The following is a 24008-nucleotide window of genomic DNA, read 5'->3' as shown; positions in this document are numbered from 1 at the left end:
ATGAACACAGAGTGTTGACCATAGAGATGTCTCTAGTCTTCTAAGGATAGAATAGAAAATTTTCAAGCTCTGGCAACTTCTCCCATGCTGGAAAATCTCCACATATTGTTCTGGGAAAAGAATACGTCTGACTCTTGAGACCAGACCAACCGAATATGAAGAAGCAATTCACCCCTTGGACTGGCCACTTGATGAAGAATTTTTTTGGCCATAGCAACCCATGAAACAAAGAATGGTCTTCAGTCTCGTGTGCCACCCCTCACCACACTCCCCACCCACTTGCCCACCCTTGCATTTCTATAGCGATCATCATAGGCTAGCAGAAAAGAGAACAGAGGGCATTAAAGTCACATAGTCTCCTGACCATCACTAAACATTAACTTACCTGTTAGTACTATAGACATGAAAGATTATTGCCCATGGCCAGTCAGTGGACATAGAATGAGAAGAACTAAATCAAATCAACCTTGATATCATCATGAGAAAAGAAAGCTAAGGGCAAAAGGAGTCTGATGCTAAATGGAAGAAGGACTTCTGGGTTCTTGCAGAAGCAAATACAGGAGCAGCGGGATTTGGTTTCATCGTCTGCACAGAGGCAACAAGTGCCATCATTTCAGTGACACGTCTGTGGTCAGTTCTTTGCAAATCTTTGCAAAAAGGTTGCAAGGAACATCGTGGGATCACAAGTGGAGATCATCTAGTCCAGTTCCCTTCATTTTAAAGACAAAGAAATGAAGACCCAAATAAGGGACTTGCTTCACTACTATTTATTTCTGTTACGCAGATAATAAGTGACAGAGTCAGTATTTTAACCAAGGTCTTCCAATTTGAGGTAGTGTTCTTTCTAGGGTCAACTGGGTGACCCAGTGGATAGAGCACTGGCACTGGAATCAGGAAGACCTGAGTTCAAATCTGGAATTATACACTTCCTAGCTGTGTGACCCTGGGAAAGTCTCTTTACTTCTGTTTGCCTCAGTTTCCTTAACTGTAAAGTAGAAATAATAATTGTACCTACCTCTAATAAGTGTCTGAAGCCAGATTTGTGTCCAGCAATTGTTTCTGTTTTGGCCAGAAACTCTGAGAGTCTTCCCCTCCTGGATTGAATTTTTTTTTTGTTGGACTAGGTAAAAGAGACCATTCTCTTCCTCATTTCTTACCTAGCCTTAATCACTGACTGGGTGTTGCCTCAGTCAAACTAAAGGCCAAGGTCTCCCACTGCATGCAGGGACTTCTCCAATCATCCCGATCTATATCTTGCTACTGGACCCAGATGGCTCCAGAGGACAGAGTGAGGCTGGTGACTTTGCACAGCCCTCCCTCACTTAAATCCAGTTAAGTTGCACGTCATGGCATCACTGTCCTGATGTCATGGTCCTCTTCGAGAACGAAGGACGAACAACAATAACAATTATGAAAAGAGAACAGACAGGCTTTCAAAGTAACTTTCCACAGAAAAACATATCTCTGTCGGGACATCAGTAACTATGTATTCTACTGTGCTTATTTGTTATTAACTATAAAGCATTCAATTCAATAATCTAAACATTCCCTTAATGGTTTTTAACTAACAAAATTTTCTCCATGTTTATGTTAAAAAGCATGCAGAATTCATTGAACTATATAGAAATAGATAACTTTCTTTGACAGGCCTTTGGTTAGTACTTATTAAGTGAGACATAAAGCAGACAGTCATTTGTTTACCGGGGGTGTTTGCCATTGTCATAAAGGATGTCAGGCATAGAATCCAAATAAAAGACGAATTCTTCAGGTAGTCCTGTTGGTGGAAAATATTGTGCAGATTGAGTTAAATACCAGAGACTCTTAATTTAGATCATAATCTCTCAAAAGAATTAGACCTAATTATCTATTCTAGAAAAGCCAAGGTGAAAAATGACAGTTGCCTGTCAATTTGGTCCATCAGTAACTGTCTCCTGGACAAATACTGCAACTCAATAGGATTGAACAAGAGGAGGAGGAGGAAGAGAGTAGGCTCCTGTGTATTTGAGAAGTTGTGCCATCCTTTTAATGACTTCAAGCTTCTCTCACAAACGAAGGCCTGCCTTTTTAACATCAGTATTCTTCCACTGATATTATAGAGTCAGGAACCCTAGGATACCATAGTCTCTAAATGATTAACAAAAGTGAGAGTAGTCTGCAAGTGAAGAGCTGTTCAAGAGAAACCACATAGAGTATATCATCTGCCTTACATATGGCTGGAAAAGGTGGTGGTCTGATTGGGTGGCAAGAGCAAGGAAATAAGTGGATGACAGGCTAGATGCTCCATTGATATCCTCACAATATCAACAGATCTAGAAGACCCCCCAGCATACTGGAGGTGCCTTCTATATGGGAGGAAATGGGCAGGAGCTTCACAGAATGAGGAGGGGGCTGGGGTTGAAGATTGTCTCACTGAAGTGACTACCGCCTATCAAAAGGACCACATTATTCACATCTTAGTTTTTTGGGTTTTTTTTTTTACATCAAAGGTTTTAATATCTCATCTGTATTTTTCCATTTTTCTAATTTTAAAAGAACTTTTTATGATTAAACAGGGACTGTTTTGTTTTCATTCTCATATTCCCAACATTTGGCACAGAGCCTTGCAAATAGTAAGCACTAAATGTTTGTTGAATTTCTTTTTTGTTTGTTTCATAAATATGAATATATTTACATATGTGTGAATGTATGTATTGCTTTTGAAATACAGTATATTTTACAGCTATGTTATATTTTATGCTATCATTTGAGAATATAGTGTATATATAATATTACTATTAAGTATGTTTTTAGAAAAAGCAAAAACCTAACCACCGTGATAATTGTATAATTTTTTGAGATAGAGGGATCTTTGTCAATCAACTTGTCTATACTCTCTTCATTTTTTAAAATGGAAACAGTCTGAGAGTTTTGAAACATTCCACATTTAGTGGAAGAACTGGGATAAGAACCCAGCTCTCCTGAGGTGGTTGTTTTTTTTTTTTAATTAGAGCTCTTTCTTCTGAGTTAATTGAAGGAGACTGTGTAGCAGAGATTAAAAATCAAATTTTGGAACCTGAAATCTGTGTGGCCACAAGCGATCTGGAAACTTACCTCGCTTTTTCTGAACTTTATTCCTTTTCTGAGGATACCCTCCGCATCGATATATGTGTGCTGACATTTTCCTTGTCTTTGTTGTCGTCATCGTCGTCATTGACATCACTGTCATCAATATTTTAATAGATTTACAAAATCATCCATTACAACAACTGTCCAGAGGTGAGGGGAAGCAATGGTAGTGCAAATATTTTCATCCCCATTTCATGGATGAGGAGCCAGACGCAGAGAACTTAAGTGATTCCATCCTGGGGGGGCTACATAGCTAATAAAACTGAAGCTTAAACTGAGACCACCTGATTTTTTCTCCTATGACATTGTACCCCTACATCCGAGAATAAGCGGTACTGCATATATATCTTCCTGTCCCCACAGATAGAGCATATATTCTCCCTGTCACAAACACACCCCTGCTCCTGCTTAATGAAGTCCATCTATTGATAAGATTCAGAAACAGAAGGGACCATAAATATCTTCTAGCCCAATTCTTTTATCTTAAAGACAAGTAGAACTAAATAAAGAAACTTCCCAAAGCTATCAGGTCATGCAACAAGTATTTGAACCAGGTTTTCTGACTCCAAATGAAGTGGTATTTCATCTTCCCCTTCCTACTTCCTCCCTCTTCTCATACCCATATAATACTTGCTTGTCCAAAGACTCCTTTTGCACAAATCCAGAGTACCTCTCTACATGTCTCTATGTAGACACAGCTTGAAGAAGCTAGAGAAAAAGAAAAACTCAAATGAGAATCCTCCATTAATGGCAACACCTCTTCCGTGTAGCCTTTTTTTTCTTTGTTGTCTCTACCACACATCTCTACCCCTTCTATTGTCATCTTTTTGGAAAGTGTGTGTGTGTGTGTGTGTGTGTGTGTGTGTACATACATGTATATATATATGTAATTTTTAAAAGGATGACAATATATATATAGACATAGACACATATGAGTATATATACATATACACCTGCCTATAATACACGCATGTGTATACACATATACACATAGAGTATGTGTTATATGCATACATATACACATATGTACGTGTGCGTGCATATATACACAATGATCTACATATACATACATATATGCATACATGTATACACATGTAATGTGTATCACATGTGGCACCTAGACAGATGTACATATATACATACATACATATAGTCCTTTGGTATTTGTGGAACAGGTCTGGCTCAGCTATAAAGACACAAAGACATCTAACTAATAAAAAGTTGTGCTGTGAGGGGCAGCTAGGTGGCACAGTGGATAGAGCACCAGCCCAGGAGTCAGGAGGACCTGAGTTCAAATCTGGATTCAGACACATAAGACTTACTAGGTATGTGAGTCCAGGCAAGTCATTTTACCCCAATTGCCTCACCAAAAAAAAAAGAAAGAAAGAAAGTTGTGCTGTGGCTCAGTGGCTCCAAATCTGGCCTCAGGGTGAGGAGACCTGGCTTTAAGTCCTGTGTCAGACACATATTGGCTGTGTGACTCTGAGAAAATCATTTAACCTCTCAGTGTCCCAGGCAGCTTTCAAGACCGTAAACATCAGGGCACATGCCAGTTTGCATTGGTAGAGGGAGTGTTTCCCTGGAAGTTCTCTACTCCAATCAAATTGTGGGTCCAGTAAAATAGAAAATATTTTATAATTTATAATTGCTTTAGAATTTTCAAATCACTTTCATGTACTTTCTCTTGTTTGAGTCACTTCTTCCATATAACATGATATTCTGTTTTGTAAATATGATAGTGCCTACCTCTCAGGGTTATTGTAAGGAAAATGTGATAAAATTTGTGAATTACTCTGCAAACCTTAAAGTTATTTTTATTTTACACTCTGAGACCAAACTCTGGAAGGTCTTTCTAGATCTTTAACAATCTACCTTCTGTTTGTTAGGATGTATAGCCAGGACCATGCTGTTAACATTTTTGATGATGTATTCTCTGAATGTAATTACATGAGTAAGTTCCGTTAAACTATTATGAACCACTACTGAATTTTAGATTTTAACTTTTGTTTAGAGCATGGCATTTTTCTGTAAACGTCTGCCTGTTGGTTGAAAATGGGATAGCCTAATTTTCATGATTCATTTTATATTCCTGCTGCTAGATAATAAGCTTCCAATATAACATAGTTCATTTATTGCTTGCTAGCTGGTATCAAAAAATAAAATAAAATAAAAATCAACGGGTTTTTTCCCATTGAATTTGGTTGGCTTGAAGGGTTGAATTGCCTCCACCAAGCGTTAGAAAGAAATACTGTAATCCCAAAGAATCTGGCGTTATTTTCACCTAGTTGCCCACTTGGGGAATGTGAATAGTATCTGCAGTAACCTTGCTCCTTGTCACCCTTTTATGAAACACCAGTAATGGTGCTGCTGTGAGAGCAATCAGGCGACATTTTACTGAGCCTCAGCACTGGAACAAGAAACAGCAGTCAATGACAAGCATGAATTAAGCCCTCCTCTGTGTCAGGCACAGTGCTTGTTGTGGGGGATATAAAGATGGATGTAAGGCAATCCTTACCTTCAGGGTACTTACATTTTAATGTTGAAATCAAAACACTTATATATAGCTATGTATATTATGAAATGCAAAGTCCATAACCTTAGGCAGAGCTGGAAGAGAAGAAGCCACAAACATCTAGGCAGGATGAAAAAGGCCTCCCACAGAACACAGCTCTGGAGCCGAGTCTTCAGGGAAACTGAAGATTCCAGAAGACAGAGGGGGGGAGGAGCAGCACTGTGGGCATGGACAGCAGCCAGTGCCTGGGGAACTCAGATGGAAGCTGGACTTCCCCCTTGTCACCAGCAGAGCAGAACATGGTCCCAAGCGGAGGGATAGCCATAGTGGAAAGTGTGGGGGGAGGTAGATTAATTGCCTGAGTAGACAATGACTTTGAGATAGAAAGATTGAAGTTGCAAGAGAGAGAGAAAACAAACCAGGATGATGCATGAAAAGGTTTTTTTGAAGTATAGGTAAATACCTATTATTTCTTACACTATCAAATCCTATAAATGGTTTAGCAAGAACAAGGCCATCTCTAACTAATAATAATAATAAGCAAAAGAAATTAAATAACTTATAACTCATAAAATACAGAAGTATTTAAATAAAAACAATAGTCCAAGAAAAACATTCCCATTTCAAAGTATGTGTCTGCATTCATCTTTCTTCAATGCCTCCAAATTAACCAACTGGAATCTTTTTTAGAAAGTGTTTTATTTGGCTGTTTTAAAATGAAGCAATTATGTTTAGTGTGAGATCAATGTTTCATTGGAAAGATGCAAAACAACATCTTTGGTGTAGTTACTTTCCATAAATGCATATTTCCTGTTGGTTTATATGTTGTTTCCTATTGAGTTAAACATAATCCAGGAATTTTATTTGAGTCTTAATTGAAACTAGAGCCTTGCCTTTGTTTTACTAAAAGGCTATAAAAAATGCAGTCTTCACTTTCAGTACATTGTTATGACTTGCCTCCATTGTGTAGTTGATGAGAGATCATGGTGATTTTATCATGTGGATAAGTAATTAGCAAAAATTATTTATTAAGTGCTTATGAAAAATGTGAGACCAAGGATAATTATTAATCCATTAAACTAATTTATGCTCGTTCCTGAATAAGTACTCTTTTGAAAATAGTATATCTAGAAGTAAAAGATAATCTGTCTCAAGAAAAGAGAAATATAATTGCTGACTACAGCAGTTAACCAATTGTTCCAATTGTTATGCAATACGCTAACTTCCTAGAGAATGCATATAAAATATTCACCAAAGCAATATTAGAATATTCCAAAATTTGTAGGAGTGATCTTGCTTTAATCATGCTTTTGATCCTGCCACAGGCAGACAACCTATACTGGGCATTTATATGATACAAGGATATAAAGCAGAGTTTCCAGGAATGGAAAGCCATTTCTGGTTCTTGTCTGTCACAGAGAAATGCCCAACATGCAGATCATCCAACAGGTCACTGGAAAAATGCCTGCTTGCCCCAAGAGAGACAGCCATGTCAGTGCAGGTCTTGAGAAAAGTACCTGAGTAGGAATTACTGCTACTTTTCCTTATCCTATGCTACATTGGCAAAGGGAAAGGAATCTCATAATCATCTTTCCCCAAGATTTGACATGATCTTAAGCTATTACTACTGTGGATTAAAAGTCACAAGATGAATAAATGAATGAATGAACGAATGAATGAATGTCACAAGACCACTGCCTATGTAGCTAATTGACCTCGGATAAGTCACATAACTTCCCTTGCCTTCTGTTCATCTCTAAGATGAAGGTGACAATATTTGCCCGTCAATCACTGTGTAAACTTTGAAATACTTTACCAGTGGAAGGGCTTACAAAATTAAATTAAAGACTCAAAACAATAAATAAACCAGCAAACAAGGATTTGAGTGTTTTCAATGTATTCTTTCTAAATTTTGTATGAGAACATCCTAATTCTAAATTCTAAATGTTATGGAACTAGAACTTAGCCAGTAAAACAGAGTGTGTAGCAATTTTGTCCCCAATAGAGGCATTCCAGTTCTTGCTCCCTCAGATTTCTCCTATCCATCTATACTGTTGCATCATGAAAGTACTTATATTTCACAATTGTGCCTTCTTAATCCATCCATTTGTCAGTTCTTCAATTCTGTTGGTTCCTTAGATCCCACAAGGATAAAAACTTTTGGCCTGATCAGTGCAGTATTGCCATCTAGTGGCAATAGAGAGTAACTCTGGGCTTATTATACAAAGGGTACATTATGCATGTGGGGAATATGTGTATATGTAGTTGTTGTCACAGTTTTTCAATTCAGTTTAACAAATATTAAATATCCACTGGGCATAAGGACCTATTCCAGATATTGGAATTCACTGAAAATGAGAAAGGGGAACTAGGTGCTTCTTATGTTAAGGTCTTATATAGAGGTATTTTATAATAAGTTTGTAAGTAGAGCTAGGTGGCACAGTAGATAGTGTTGAATGTGGAGTCAGTAAAACCTGAGTTCAAATCCTGCCTTAGGCACTTACTAGTTATGTGACTCTGGGTCAGCTACTAACTTTATCAGACTCAGATTCCCCATCTGTAAAATGGAAATAATTACAGCACCTAACTCACTGGCTTATTGTAAGGATTAAATAATATGGTGTATATAATATACTTTATAAACCTAAAGTATGATACAAATACTAGCTATCATTATATACCAAGCACCAATTAACTATAATTCTTTTCTCGGGGTACAGTAGCAAATTGCTAAATAAACAGAAATCATACAGGAATGATTGAGTTTGGTCTTTAAGATAACCAAAATATGGAGATCTCATCACATATTGACAACCCAGCCATCTGAATACATCCTAAATCTTTTAACATTTATTTGAAACAAACACACCAAAAGAGTGTTATGCAGGATTTAAAATTAACCTCCATTGTGAAACAGAACAAATCAAATTCAGAAGTCATAGGCTCATTGCATTTTAAAACTGGAAGGGACAAATATTGACAAATTTAACGATTTTTCTTGTCCCTGTTGAGAACATATTAATATAGGGGGAGGGGGACACACTGAGTTTTCAACTGAACTTTTTGCATACTCCAGGACTATTTGATCTTACAAAAGTACAATTTGAGTTCTCAGTTCTCAAACTATCATCTTATCTCTTTCTTCCCCCTCTTCACTGTCAGACTTCTATAAAGGAGTCTACCCTCTATGCTTCTACTTCCTTCTTCCTTACATTTTGCAGCATGATTTCTATCCTCACCACCAAACCGAAATTGCTCTAAGATCATCTGTAAACTCCAGCCAATCCACAAGGCTTTGGTTTTTTTTTTTAATCAGTCTTCACCTTCCCTTACTACTCTGCATTTAGATGGATAGGTACATAGATAGCACATTTATTAAGTATTTGCTGTGTATGAGGTGTGAGGCAAAACACTGGGGATACACATAAAAACAAGCAAAACAGCCCCTGCCCTCAAGGAACATATATTCCGTTGGAGAAAGAAAACCCATAAATAGGGAGCTAGAAAAGGAAGGAATACATGTGAGGTAGCGTGACTGGAGATGTCCTGGAAGTGAGATAGAGGCCCAGAACCAAGAAGGAGCAGGCCAAAGCTGGCCCATTACAGCCCAGGATATCTCTAGTGGCTGATTCCCATTCAAGTGAGGAGGGGATATCATAGCCAGAGTGTAGTTGAGTTATAGACAACGTTTCCTAAAATATTCCTGATGCTACCTGACCAGAGCAGAGAATAGCAAAATGCCCCCTTATTCTGGAGACAACACTAATCAAGATAGCATTTGACACTCTTGACCATCCTCTTCTTAATGAGCATGATGATTCCTTGGCTTCCATGATCTGCACTCTTAATGTGTTCCTTCTGTTACTTAAACTATTTCTTATCTTCTTCACTGGTCCCTCTTTCCTTTTCCTGCTGTGCATCTTCTGTCTTTGTGCTATCTCCTTTGACTACTTCATCTACTCCTGACTTCTAATTATCACCTCTGTGTAGATGACTCCCCAACAAGAGCAGTAATCTCTCCCCAGTTCTGTGTAGTGCTGTATGTCCAACACTTGCCGTACGTTCAACTATTTCATATAGTTGTTTTACGGGAATTGCCCTGTAAACCTTGATGTGATACATACATGAAAATTCATAGAATCATAGATTTAAAAGGGAAGGGACCTTTGAGAGCAGTTAGTCCAATTTCCTCAGCTAGTAACTATCAGAGACAGGATCTGAACCCAGGTCTTCCTGACTCTTAGGACCAGCAGTCTGTCCATGCTGCCTCACTCCCTGAGCTGTTGTTCCCACTGCTCTTATTCATCTGGATAAGCTAATAGCGTAGAATTAGAGGATCACGGATTGAGGGCTGGAAGGGACTCCAGAGGAAGCCATCTAGTCCAATCCTCTTTATTTTGCAGATGAGGAGACTCTGACCAGGTAAGTTATATGACTTGCCCAGAGTTGAGCAGGCAGTAAAAACCAAAGGAAGTACTGGAACTCAGATCCTCCAACTCTACAGTGATGGCTCTTTCCACTGAACCATGCTGAAAAAATGAACTTAACATCCTTCCCTCCAAAATCAGCTTTTCCCAACTTCTGTTCGTAGCACCAGAAATCATCAAGTTAGCTAAACTTGAAAGCCCCGTCATCCCTTTGTACCTGTTTTCTTCATTCCCCAAATTTAGTAAATCCCAAATCCTGTTGATTTTCTGATATCCTTTTGATGTTAGTACTTCCTGAAAATGGGATGGATCATAAACTGTCCATACAATCATGATCATGTATGACTCTTATTCATTCCCTTCCCTCAAATCACCCATAAGGATTTACCCAGTATGCTAGTGGTCTTCCTAGAGGCATCATGATACAATAGAAAGAATGCTGGATATGGAATCAGAGGTCCTAGGTACAAATTCTCACTTTGCTACTTTCTGTCTATACAATTTAAGACAAGCTTCTCGATTTCTATGGACCACAGTTTCTATTTCTAGGTCTCTGAGAGGTAGGTCCCACATCTCTTCCAGCTCTAGGATGAACCTTGCTTTTATGTGGGTATCAATGGAGCACAAAAGTTGTCCACCCTTCACTCTTGCTACAAGAGAAATCCCCTGTCTTTTCTGGACATCTGTCTCATGATTACCTTTAATGCCACTTACTGATTCTAGCCCTACAAATATCTCTCCTGTCCTCTTCCTCCTTTCTAATTCCATTATAGCCTCTGTCATCTAGGACCTCATCACCTCTTTCCTTAACCGTTGTAACAAATATCCAACTTTTTTCAATTCTTTTCCAGTTAATTCTTCATACAGCTGCCTATGTGATTTTTTTTCCTACTTCACCATTGTGACCACCTTATTCCCTTGGCCTGAAAACTTTTAGTATTTTGCCATTGTCAGCCAAGTAAAATACAGATTTCTTAGTCTAACTTGAAAAACCTTTCACATTCTGGCCCCAAAGATTATGAGGAATGCACTTTGTAATCCATAAAACAATATAAGTACAACCTATCTTTCTAGACTTACTTCATAGTAATACTACTCTCTATTACTGATTTTTGTTTTGCCTTCTCCTATTTTTTTGCCTCCCTTATACCATACCATGCCTTGAGTGGTCTCACCCCATCTCCACCTGATAAAATGCTTCCCTTCCTTTATGCTCCAGCTAAGGTCCTGCCTTTGCTATGAAGCACTGACTGATTTACACTTCACACACACCCTCACCCCACCAACCTTTCTCAAGCTGGAAGTGATCTTCTACTCTAAATCTCTCATGACATTTTATATAGGCTTGTCTTTTGCATTTATTTTTTAATTTATTTTATCAGTCAATTAACAAACATTTATTAAGTACCAGTGTGTTAGGCTGTGGGGATATAGAAACAAAAACAAAGCAGATATTGCCCTTTTTTAAATAATTAATTAATTAATTTTTTAGTTTTTAACATTCACTTCAATAAGATTTTGAGTTTTAAATTTTCTCCCCCTCCCACTTATTCCCCCCTCAAGACAGTATATAATCTGATATAGGCTTTATATATACATTCACGTTAAACATATTTTCCCATTCATCATGATGTAAAGAGTAATTGGAACTAATGGGAGGAACCATGTGAATGAAGCAATAAAACAAAACAACAAAGGAAAAGGAGAGTAAAGAGCTTCCGTGCATCTACATTCAGACTCCATAGTTCTTTCTCTGGGTATGGATAGCATTTACCATCATGAGTCTTTTGGAGACATCTTAGATCCTTGCATTGCTGAGAAGAGCTAAGTCTATCAAAGTCAGCCATCGCACAGTGTGGCTGTTAATGTGTACAGTGTTCTCCTGGTCTGCTCATTTCACTGTACGTCAGTTCATGTAAGTCTTTCCAGGTTTTTCTGAAGTCTGCCTGTACTACTATAGCACAGTAGTATTCTGTTACATTCATATACCACAACTTGTTCAGCCATTCCCCAATTGATGGGCATCCCCTCAATTTCCAAATCTTTGCTACCTCAAAAAGAGCTGCCATTGTTATTTGTGCAATATCTTCTTAACATCCTTCTCCTTACTAGACTATAAGCTCTTTGAAGACAAAGAACTATGCTTGATTTCATCTTTGTAGCTCTAGCACCTAGAATCATGCCTTTTATGTAGTAGATGTTTATTGTTTATTGAATTGAACTGAATAAAATAGACAAAGTCCCCCATGTTATTTCAATCTTGATTTTCATGGAGATGAACTTCTACTCTATCTTCCTAAGATCTAAAAACCACTGAAACATGAAACTTTACACTTAAAAAAGCCCTTTTTTTGGCAATTGGGGTTAAGTGACTTGCCTAGGGTCACACAGCTAGTAAGTGTCAAGTGTTTGGTCTCAGGCCAGATTTTGAACTCAGGTCCTCCTGACTTCAGGGCTGGTGCTCTATCCACTGTGCCACCTAGCTGTTCCCAAAGCTTCATTTTTTAAAAATTAAATAATATATTGGAACGTTTTAGATTTTCTATCTTATCCCTTCCCCTACTGATCCTATGACTAGCTACCTTCCCCCTCCATGAGGCTAAAAGGGGCCCTATGATAATGTAGTCCAACTCTCATTTTTCAGATGACAAAATCAAGTCCCCAGAAAAATTAAATTATGTACTTAAGTTCACATAGCTAACAAATGACAGAGATAGGACTAGAACTCAGGTCTTGGGTTTCCCAGTCTAATACTCTTTCCATGGTACTGTTCTTGATTCTAGGCTTCCACCCTCTGGAGCAATGAAGAATAAATAAACCTAATCTCCCTAGATAGATATGATCTCACACACACACACACACACACACACATACACACACACACACATACACACACAACCATTCCTTCATCTCTTCAGGCTAAATATCCCCATTTCCCTTAATAGTTCTTCATGCTGATATTTCAGTCTTCCTGTTGGGAGCTAATCATGTTCCCTTTGTATTCAATTTAGCGTCTTTAGCTAAAGGCTGTTTGCATTATTTTCTGAAGAGTATAACATAACAGTATGGCACATACAGTAAAATTCCCTATACCACAGAACATCTCTAATAAAGTAAAAATCTTGTATCTTAGTGGTGACATTTTTCATAGAGTAAGATTATTTATGAGGTGGAGCCAAGATGGCAGAGAAAAGGCAGTGATTCACCTGAGCTCTCCCCAAAACCTCTCTGAACACCTTTAAATAATGCCAATAAAATAATTCCTGGAGCAGCAGAATCCACAAAAAGATAGGGTGAAATAGTTTTCCAGCCAAAGACAACTTAGAAAGTCAGCAGGAAAGGTCTGTTGCACCTTGGTGAGAGTGGAGCACAGTCCAGTGCAAGCTATGCCAGCACAGACCAGGCCCCAGCAAACCAGGAGCAGGCTTGGGAGTCACTGAATCAGCAGCAGCAGCATCTGCCTCCAGAGCTCTCAGCCCACAGATGGTCAGAAGGAGATTACAGGGGTCTCTTTATTTGCACTGGAGGTAGGACTCTGTTGCTTTGCCCATACTCAGATCAGGGTCACAGTCCTGGGTGACAGTCCCAGGGCAAGGAGGAGCACTAGCACACCAGAGCTTGTGGCTGCAGTGGGTCAGGGACCCTTGTTGCAGTTCCAGGGAAGAAAAGAGTGCTTTGTGGTCACTCACAGACCAGAGCACAGACCAGGAGAATGATAAATGTACCTCTCCTTAGGTCATACCATCTTGGAAGAATTGAAAACTAGATGTATCTCTGAAAACAGCTACACAAAACCCCTGAAGCTTGGGGTGGAGGGAAGCCCTCCACCCTGAAACCAGAGCCCTACTTTAACAAAGAGTTGAAAGTCAAGAAATAGAGTGGAAAAATGAGCAAAAAACAGAACAAAATTCTGACCTTAGAAAGTTACTGTGGTGACAAGAAAGATCAAAACACACTCAGAAGAAGATGACAAAGTCAAAGCTCCAACATCCAAAGACTCCAAGAAAAATATTAATTGATCTCAGGCCATGGAAGAGCTGAAAAAGGATTTTAAAAACCAAGTAAGAGAGGTAGAAAAAAAATTGAGAAGAGAAATGAAAGTGATGCAAGAAAATCATGAAAAACAAGTCAACAGCTTGGTAAAGGAGACACACACACACACACACACACACACACACACACACACACACACAAAATACTGAAGAAAATAAAACCTTGAAAAACAGAATAGGCCAAATGGTAAAAAGAGGTACAAAAAGCCAATGAGGAAAAGAATGCTTTGAAAAGCAGAATTGGGAAAAGAGGCAAAGGGGGCAGCTAGATGGCACAGTGGATAGAGCGCCGGCCCTGGATTCAGGAGGACCTGAGTTCAAATCTGGCTTCAGACACATAACACTTACTAGCTGTGTGACCCTGGGCAAGTCACTTAACCCCATTGCCTAGCAAAAAATTTAAAAAGGCACAAAAAGTCACTGAAGAAAAAAACTTGTTAAAAACTAGAATTGGCCGAATGGAAAAGGAGTACAAAAGCTCACTGAAGAAAATAATTCCTTAAAAAAATTAGAATTGAACAAATGGAAGCTAATGACTATAAGAAATCAAGAAACAATAAAAACAAAACCAAAAGAATAGAAAAAAATAGATGAGGATGTGAAATATCTCATTAGAAAAACAACTGACCTGGAAAATAGATCCAGGGGAGATAATTTAAAAACTATTGGACTACCTGAAAGCCATGATCAGAAAAAGAGCTTATACATCACATTTCAAGAAATTATCAAGGAAATTTGCCCTGATATTCTAGAAGCAGAGAATAAAATAGACATTGAAAAATCCGCCAGTCACTTCCTGAATAAAACTCCCAACATAATTATAGCAAAATTCCAGAGCTTCCAGGTCAAGGAGAGAATATTACAAGCAGCCAGAAAGAAACAATTCAAGTATTGTGTAGTTTTAGCAGCTTCTATCTTAAAGGATCAGAAGACTTAGAATATGATACTCCAGAGGGCAAAGAGTTAGGATTACAACCAAGAATCACCTACCCAGCAAAACTGAGTGTAATTCTTCGGGGGGAAATGGATATTCAAAGAAATAGAGGACATTCTTAATGAAAAGATCAGTGCTGAAAAAAAAAAATTGACTTTCAAACACAAGACTCAAGCATAAAAAGGTAAACAGGAAAGGGAAATCATAAAGGACTTAACAAGGTTAAACTGTTGACATTCCTACATAGTTTTTCTCATTGTTAGGGCAGTTAGGAATATATATAGACAGAGGGCACAGGTATGAGTTGAATGTGAAGGGATGATAGCTAAAAAGGGGTGAAAAAGAGCACTGGGACAAAGGGAAAGGGAGAAATAGAACAGGATAAATTATCTCACATAAAAGAGGCAAGAAAAAGTTTTTACAATGGAGGGAAAGAGGGGAGATGAGAAGGGGGCCAAGTGAGTGTACCTTACTCTGATCAGAATTGACTCAAAGAGGGAATAAAATCAATTGGATATAGAAATCTATCTTACCCTGCAGGAAAGTACTAGGGGAATGGGCTAAGACAAGGGTCAGAGGAGATAATACAAGGAAGGGTAGTTTGGGGGAGGTGGTAGTCAGAAGCAAAACACTTTTGAGGAGGTAAAGATGAAAAGAAAGAATAGAATAAATGGGAATAGGATGGAGGGAAATGCATTTAGCAGTCATAACTGTGAAAAAGCATTTGAAGCAAGTCTCTGATAAAGGCCTCATTTCTCAAAAATATAGAGAACTGAGTCAGTATAAAAACAGGAGCCAGTTGATAAATGATCAAGAGATATGAACAGTTTTCATATAATCAAGGTGCTCTAAATCACTATTGATTGAAGGAATGTAAATTGAAACAATTCTGAGATACTACCTCATACCTATTAGACTGGCTAATAGGACAGAAAAGGAAAATGACAGATGTTGGAGGGGATGTGGGGGAAATGAGACATTAATGCACTGTTAGTGGAGTTATGAACTGATTCAACCACTTTTCACAGCAATTTGGAGCTATGACCAAATGGCTATAAAACTGTGCATACCTTTTGACCTAGCAGTGCCACTACTAGGTCTATATCCAATTTAAAAAAAACAAACAAACAAAGGGGAAAAGGACCTATATGTATGAAAATATTTGTAGCAGCTCTTTTCTGGTGGCAGAGAGTTGGAAATTGGGGGGATGCCCACCAATTGGGGAATGGTTGAACAAGTTGTAATATATGAATGTAATGGAATCCTATTGTGCTCTAAGAAATGATAAGCAGGATGCTCTCATAAAACTGAAAAGACTTACATGAGCAGATGCAAAGTGCAATATACTGTGTACAAAGCAACAGCAATATTGTAAGATGATCAGCTGTGGTTGACTTAGCTATTCTCAGCAATACAGTGGCCCAAGACAATTTTGAAGGACTGGGGATGAAAAATGCTATCCGTTATCAGACAAAGAACTGATGGTGTCTGAATACAGATTGAAGCCTACTCTTTTATTTTTTTTACTTTCTCTTTTTTTTTTCCTTGAGGGTTTTGGGTTGTTTTTTTTTTTGGTGTGTGTTTTCTTTTATAACATGACTATTATGGAAATATGTTTTGTATGACTCTGCATATATAATCTATATCAAATTGCTTGCCTTCTCAATGAAGGGGGTGGGGTTGCTGTTGATGCTGCTGTTTGTTCTTTGTTCTCCAAGAGGACCATGACATCAGGGAGGTGATACCATGGAGAGCTGTGCAAAGGCACCAGCCTCACTTTCTCCTCCAGAGCCATCTGTGCCCAATGGCCAGATATGGATCAAGACCACTGGAGATGGCCCAGGATGTAGTAGGGGACCTTGGCCCTTTCAAGCTGAGGTCTTCAACAGGTCTCAGGTTGCCCGAGGCAGTGCCCATTCAGTGATTAAGGCTTAATAAAAGAATGGCCTCTTTTAAAAAAATTAATCTGGGTGAGGAAGACTTTCAGCATTTCTGACAAAACAGTAACAGTTGTTATTTACGTTCATTCTGAGCCAATCAGGGCCCAAACAGTGATCATGTAGGGCTTGGTCTGGGTTCAGGGTGATTTGCAGTTAAGGCTGGTCTTTAAGAGAAAAGAACTAAAACAAAACAAAATAATAAAATTCAGAAATTCACACTCCCTTTGGGCAGAGCAGCCGCAGGTAGTGGTGTGATACCCTATGTGGAGAGAGAAGAAAGAAGGAAGGAAGAAGAAAGAGGGAGGGAGGGAGGGAGGGAGGAAGGAAGGAAGGAAGGAAGGAAGGAAGGAAGGAAGGAAGGAAGGAAGGAAGGAAGGAAGGAAGGGAGTGTGTTACCAAACTGGAAGTTTGGTCCCTTGTGGGCGCCTCCTTCTCTGGTCACAAAGGTTGCTGTTTGTCCTTTGTTCTCAAAGAGGACCATGACAAAAAAGGATCAAGAGTGGATACACATGCTAAGCTATCTTGAAATAGAGGAGGCCATGCCCTGGGGTGCTCCCTGACAAAGGTGCCGGTCTCTGGTGTAAAATAGACCCAAGCCTAGAACATGACAGTAAGAAGGAGCCTCACTAACAGCAGACTCCAATCCTTTCATTTAACAGATGAAGACAGGATGCCCATCAAGGGGAAGAAATAGAGACAAAGGGAGGCCACATCTATCCACATTCCAATGTCCCTCTTAAGAAAAATTCCCTCCAAAACACTCCTGCTATGATGCTCTTGTCGGGCTCTTGAAGACCATGCCAGGGACACATGAGCCTCGGCTAGAGAGGCTTCCAGTATGGCACTGGCTGAGGACCAGACTGACTCTCTTGGGAAAGGCCCAACCTACCCTGGCAGGCTGTCTAGGAGTGGATGAATTAATGACTATTATACTGCACCCAATGGGGCAGGAGGATAGGAGAGAATTTGGAATTCAAAGTTTTAAAAATGAATGTTTTAAAAAATTTACATGTAATTGGGGAAAAATAAAATACCAAGAATTCAAAAAAATTTTAAAACATTATTTATGATCAGATTTCAGAGGAAGTAATATTATTGCATTTTGTATATGTTAGGGTATATATAATGATTTTAAAGTATCCAGACACTTCACCTTGTTATTTGCAAAACTTATGTGATGTTTTGCACTCTGCTCTTTTAGAACTGGGGAAGTTATGTGGTACAGTAGACACAGCGTCATGCCTGGAGTCAGGGAAACCTGAGTCCAAATCTAGCCTTAGACCCTTGCTAGCTGTGTGACCTTAATCCTGTTTGCCTCAGTTTCCTTCTCTGGAAAATGATCTGGAAAAAGAAACAGCAAACCACTCCAGCATCTTTGCCAAGAAAACTTCAAATGGGGTCATGGAGAGGACAACAGCAACTAATAGAATTAAAATGGACTTTTAAAGTTAAATGTTTTAACATTAAATTAAATTTAATTTAAAATTTAAAATTTAATTTAGAATTTAAAAATATCACACATTGTTTAAAGAAACATACAGCTTAAATTATTTGCTTATAAGCACGACACATTTTGGAATCTTACTAAGTTTTTTTTTCAAATAACTGAATCTTACAATGTTGCATTTCCAGGAGGCTTACCGAGAAGAACAACTCATTAACCGTCTAATGAGACAGTCTCAGCAGGAGCGTCGCATTGCTGTGCAGCTCATGCATGTTCGGCATGAAAAGGAAGTTTTATGGCAAAACAGAGTTTTCAGAGAAAAGCAATATGAAGAAAGACGCCTAAAAGATTTCCAGGATGCTCTTGACAGAGAAGCAGTAAAATATCTCTTCCTTAAAATTTTTTGTGTTTCATTTTGATCCATTTTCCTAAGCCACATATAAATGAATGGTATCGTGCCTCTAGAATTTAATACATTGCTTAGACATGTTTTTTGTTTGTTTGTTTGTTTTTGTTTTGTTTTATTTTTTTTGCAAGGTCCCAGTAACAGTCCAGGGGAAAACAAGAGCAAGACACAAATAGGAAATGGCGAGTAGTCGAGTTAAAACAAAAACTTATCATGCTTGTGTTTCACTTCTCTAGCCTCTTACATGTAGCCTATGAAAACAGATTGGCATCCAAAGAAATTAAATTACAGATTTTATTTTTGGATTGTCTTCCATTCTAAATCTTCACCTGTATACTGAAATGTGTGAATAGTTAGGCTTTGGAAGAGGCATAATATACAAGATAGATGAGAATGGAGTTTGAAGGAGCTACCCATCCTCTGCTGATAGAGGCTACTTATACTCAGGAGTAGTAAAACTGAGATGTTTGTTGTTGTTGTTTGTTTTCATGGTAACTATTTCTATATGAATTCAATCCCAAACCATAATAAATAGAACTACTTACAGACCTGGAAAACTTAGTCAATATTTTCTGTCTGTTAACTAAAACTTGTAAATTCTCCTAAATTCCTGCAGCAATGAAACTTACCAGCTCTCATTTACATCTGCTCGGAAAGTTATTGTGAGGTAAGGGAGGTTCTAGATTGCAAACATCAGAGAAGGCACTGGCATTACCTAAACATATGGAAAGAATATGGTTCTGAGGGCTAGGTATGTGAATAGGTAGAGGATATGCATGCCTAGCTACTAGTTATCATCTTATCAAGACTAGCCATGAAGATCATGGGTTCTTTTCCTGGGAAAAGAGGTGGAAGAGACCCACAAAAGAGAAGATAATGGTCAGGAACAAATGTGGAGCCAGAGAAGATACCTGGGGATGCATTTCAAGGACTCCATTCTTACTTGTTTTAGGCAAAAAGCAAGTATTTACACTAGCTTCTCATAATCTTCAGTGCAGGTGTATCATCATTTTTTTTTTGGGGGGGGCAAGGTTCAAAATGCATTGTATGGAAGATTGAGGAAATAAATAGGTCCAGGTCTTGACAGCTTATTACAGTAGCTTAGAAATGATGGTCTAGGTTCTCTTTCCTATCTCCACATTATTATTTTGGTTACTGCTATTTATTGTACTGCCAGGGGATATAGTCAGAGTCTCATCTGGCTTAGTTATTTTGCCTGAAGAATCTTGTGTGCACCATGGTCAGTCGCATTGCCACTCCAGAGCCAAGACACAGAGTATACCTAAGAAAGTCTGAGTGGGCACTGCTTGCTTATTTAGGCTAAGTACAATATGACTGAATCTCCACAATGAAATTCAATCCAAATGAGAAGCTTGTCTTGCACTGGCCATCTTTATAGTCAATAACCAATCTGGTTTTTGTAGGTTCAGATATATTAAGCTAGAGTACCTAAAAACAAAAGTAATATCTGGAGCATTTTAAGAAAGGACAATTTTGTTTCTAGAAAGCTTCAGTGGTACCCACTGAATGGAATGACCACACTTTTACCTTTATTAAGATGAAATCAGTCTGGTATTAGGGGAATCAGAATGGTGATTTTATTCTTAATCTTTTCCCATTCAAAGAAAAAACTTTTGTAATATAAACTCAAAGTAATGTGAGTAATACAGTACCTTGGTTCATTTTGACCAGGAGTGCTCTTTCTTCCCTATAATCTAAATTATCTAGGTAATTGTGTCGTCCTTCTCCCTTGCCTTTTTAGATACATGTGTCTGAGTTTCACTGTTTTTCTGCTTTTTCCAATGAAGTTTGATGAGTTATCATTTTTTTTCTGGTTAAATTAAACAGTTATTTACAAAGTTACTCATTTTGTGTCTTAGGCTCTCGCAAGACAAGCCAAGCTTGAATATGAAGAACAAGCCCAAAAAGAAATAGAAATTCATGAAAGAATAACAGCAGAAAGAGCTCAAGCTCGTTATAAAAAGCATTATTCAATGTGCGCAGAAATCTTGGACCACATCATTGACTTCTCAACTAAAGTAGCAGAATATCGAGAGTTAACTCAGAAGTAAGTATGTGCTTTTAATAAGCAGTGCAAGGGAAAACAAATAAGCAGAGGAAAAAAAAGAAAGGATTGGTTAAGCCTTCAGCCTTAGTAGAATGAATTCAGGTTCTTTGACAAAAGTACTAGATTGGCCTCTTCAGACTTTTATTGTTGTTTTAACTCAGAAGGTGATAAGATGCAGAAATTTGGACAATCACTGTATTTCTATCTGTACCTCAGGTTTTCTCTTGATAATGATAGCTCTATATAACCAACATACAAAAGAGAATAAGATGTTTTGACCTTTCTAGAAGACTAAAAGTATTCAGGAATTTAAAGTATTATCATTATAGGTATAAGCATATCCAAAATTATGCCATTATGATATCTGAATAATAAAAATTTTATCCAGTTCTTTTGTGAACTTCAAGGGATTCATATGTTAACCAGAGTAGTGGTAATAGTAGTAGTAGTAGTAATTGGCATTTATATAGTTCTTTACGGTTTGTGAATCACTTTCCATGTATTTTCTGATTTTAGGCTTACAATATCCCTGTGAATTAAATGTTGCAAATATTATTCCTATTTTATCTATAAGAAAACTGAAACTCAGAGATTTTTTTAATGACCTATGTATTCCCCAGAGATTCTGGCAATTTCCTAGATAATATAGCATAAAATGTTTATGAAGATATTCATGAAAAAAGATATAAGATCAATTATATATATATGAACATATATATATATATATATATATATACGTGTGTATGTGTGTGTGTATATATGTATGTGTATATATATGTATGTATATATATATATATATATATATATATATATATATATATATATATATTCAATCATAGAATTCCCTTCCTTAATTCAGATAAAGGGTGGGGAAAGTTTTCCAAAGGTTATGTTTCATTTCTGCTGTCACACCAGGGCCCACTCAGACATAGATGTTAGATACTGGCTGAGGAGCGACTTAAACCAGAAACTGAAACAAAGTCTAAGTGATCAGGAGTATATTAGGGATGAGAACAAGGCCTGGGAATCGGGGTGAGATAAAGAAACTTTCATTCTGACTTCCTGACCCTTCCCTGTTCTTCATGCAGTAGGTCAAAAGTCAGACAGACAAGACTCAGGATAACAGATATCAGAGGGCAAAGTCAATAAGGAGGTTCATAGTCCAAGAAAAATAAAAGTCAGATCATCAGAAACTAATGGAGCAAGATAAAATAAAGCCAAAACAAACAAACAAACAAACAAAAACAGATGCAAGGGCCAGGCAACAGAGAAGATTTGAATGAGGAAAAGATAACAATTCCTTTAGAGGGTCCTTAGCGAAGCCTTTTAACAAAGGCCAAACTGAGAAATTCGTCTCTTATCCTCGAGGTTTGTGAGCAGGCAGGTGACCTAATTGTGTTGTGACTATGAAGGTCATAGAGGAACAATATGGAGGGGATGGATGGAAGAAGGAAGAACCTGATAGTAGAGCAACCAATAAGGAGGATCTTACAGAAAGAAGTAGGACTTTCTATCACCTTAGAATGTTGTATTCATGATGGACGTTTGTCATAAGACCCTACATTGAAGCTTAGGCACCATCATCTGTTGTAGAGGATGGAGACGTAGAAGAATTCCATGAAGAGCCTGATAAGACCTTCCAACATGATTCATCATATACTTTAAAATTTGGTGACTTCAGTGCAAAGGAAGAAGTAGGTGAAGATGAGAAATGATAGGTTGGGAAATATGGCTCAGAGATAAGAGATAGAAGAGGCCAAAGGTTTGGAGATTACACCAGAATCTTAAGCCAATAGATCATGAATACTTTCTTCAAAAGAGTTGAGGCGCTTTTTGATATGTCAAGCATCAAATACACACACACACACACACACAACACACACACACACAAAAGTGATAAAAATAGGAAAAAAAGCTGATCCATAGGAGCCATTTTGAATTAGTTTGACAGTGTACTGTCAGATTATTGATTTGTTAGAGCGAAGATAGAAATTGATACAAAGTCAGAGAAAGAATAAAAATGGGGAAAAAATGTCTTGTAATTAAAATAACTCCTGTCATGCCAAAAAAAAGTAAAATAAATAAAAGAACGGTCATTGACACTGACTATCACTGTTTCTTAAGGGACTTTAACGAATGTAAATAATCCAACAACTGAAAGACTAAGTTACCCTGGAAGCTGCTTTGTCGAGTAAACGCTTGATCTCTTTGTAAAGCAGAGACATATGGCAATCAAAGGAAACACTTGTTTCGTTTAATGTCGTTACCGTTGATAACAACAGCGCAGACTTAGGGTTAATTTAATATTTAATAGTAAGTGTTTTATAAACCTCACAACAGTCCTTTTAGGTAAGTTACTGTTATGTTCATTAAGAGGTTAAAGGACTTTGAAACAACTACTATGAAACACTATTCCAACCAGTTTCTAAATAAAGCTAGGTTTAAAATACAAATCCATCTGTAAAATCATGAAAAGGATGATGGTGGAATATTAGGAGCAGTATCTAATCATAAAAATATCTTTAAATGGTAGAGAAAAAACAAAGTTTGTGAAGTTATTGACTTGAAACCTAATTATTTCACATCATCCAAAGAGCATTTACGAAATTAGGACAACATATGTGAAAAAAGGGGAATTACAAAACAAACTATCCTCTCCTTGGTGACAGCTGAATGAAAGTATTTGAACTCTTAAAATCACAGTTTCCAATTACTGCATGAGGAAGTAGAAATAGCTATAGAGAAAATAAAGGAGAAAAGGTGAACTGAACCAAATATACATAAAGGAAATGGACTTGATGAAATATGAAGTCATTGTGGAATTGAATCTCAAGATATGTGAAAAAAAAAGGATACCAATAGTTAGGGGGAATATTTGGGTATTCTTTGTAGCAAAATAAAATGATTTAAAAAGCACCAATAATTACCAACTAATATAAATAATATCCCTTTTATACAAAAGCTTTGTAAGAACAATTTGTTTGTTAAGGAAATTCTTGATGAAAAGAGACCAGGGAGACTTTTGCAAACTATTTTATAGTAGATAATATTTTCAGTCATATCATTGGAAGAAATATTCAGAGAATGCAAAATCCAGCTGTGTTTGTTATTTGTTGGATT

General features: G+C 37.7%; 1 protein-coding gene across 2 annotated transcripts in view; it reads left to right on the top strand.

Moving 5' to 3' along the window:
• LOC110214653 (sperm flagellar protein 2) overlaps positions 1–24008 on the top strand; it is a 105687-nt gene that overhangs the window by 52197 nt on the left and 29482 nt on the right. For both annotated transcript variants that reach the window (XM_078153221.1, XM_078153222.1), the window contains exons 8-9: positions 18603–18791; positions 20701–20888. In XM_078153221.1, the coding sequence (XP_078009347.1) occupies positions 18603–18791; positions 20701–20888 (377 nt within the window). The remainder of the gene's footprint in view (positions 1–18602; positions 18792–20700; positions 20889–24008) is intronic.

This window comes from Phascolarctos cinereus, unplaced genomic scaffold, assembly GCF_003287225.1.
Source record: "Phascolarctos cinereus isolate Bilbo 61053 unplaced genomic scaffold, phaCin_HiC Scaffold_4;HRSCAF=312, whole genome shotgun sequence".
Lineage (NCBI taxonomy): Eukaryota > Metazoa > Chordata > Mammalia > Diprotodontia > Phascolarctidae > Phascolarctos > Phascolarctos cinereus.
Note: the sequence above shows the minus strand (reverse complement) of the source record. Positions and strands in the feature narration are given on the sequence as shown.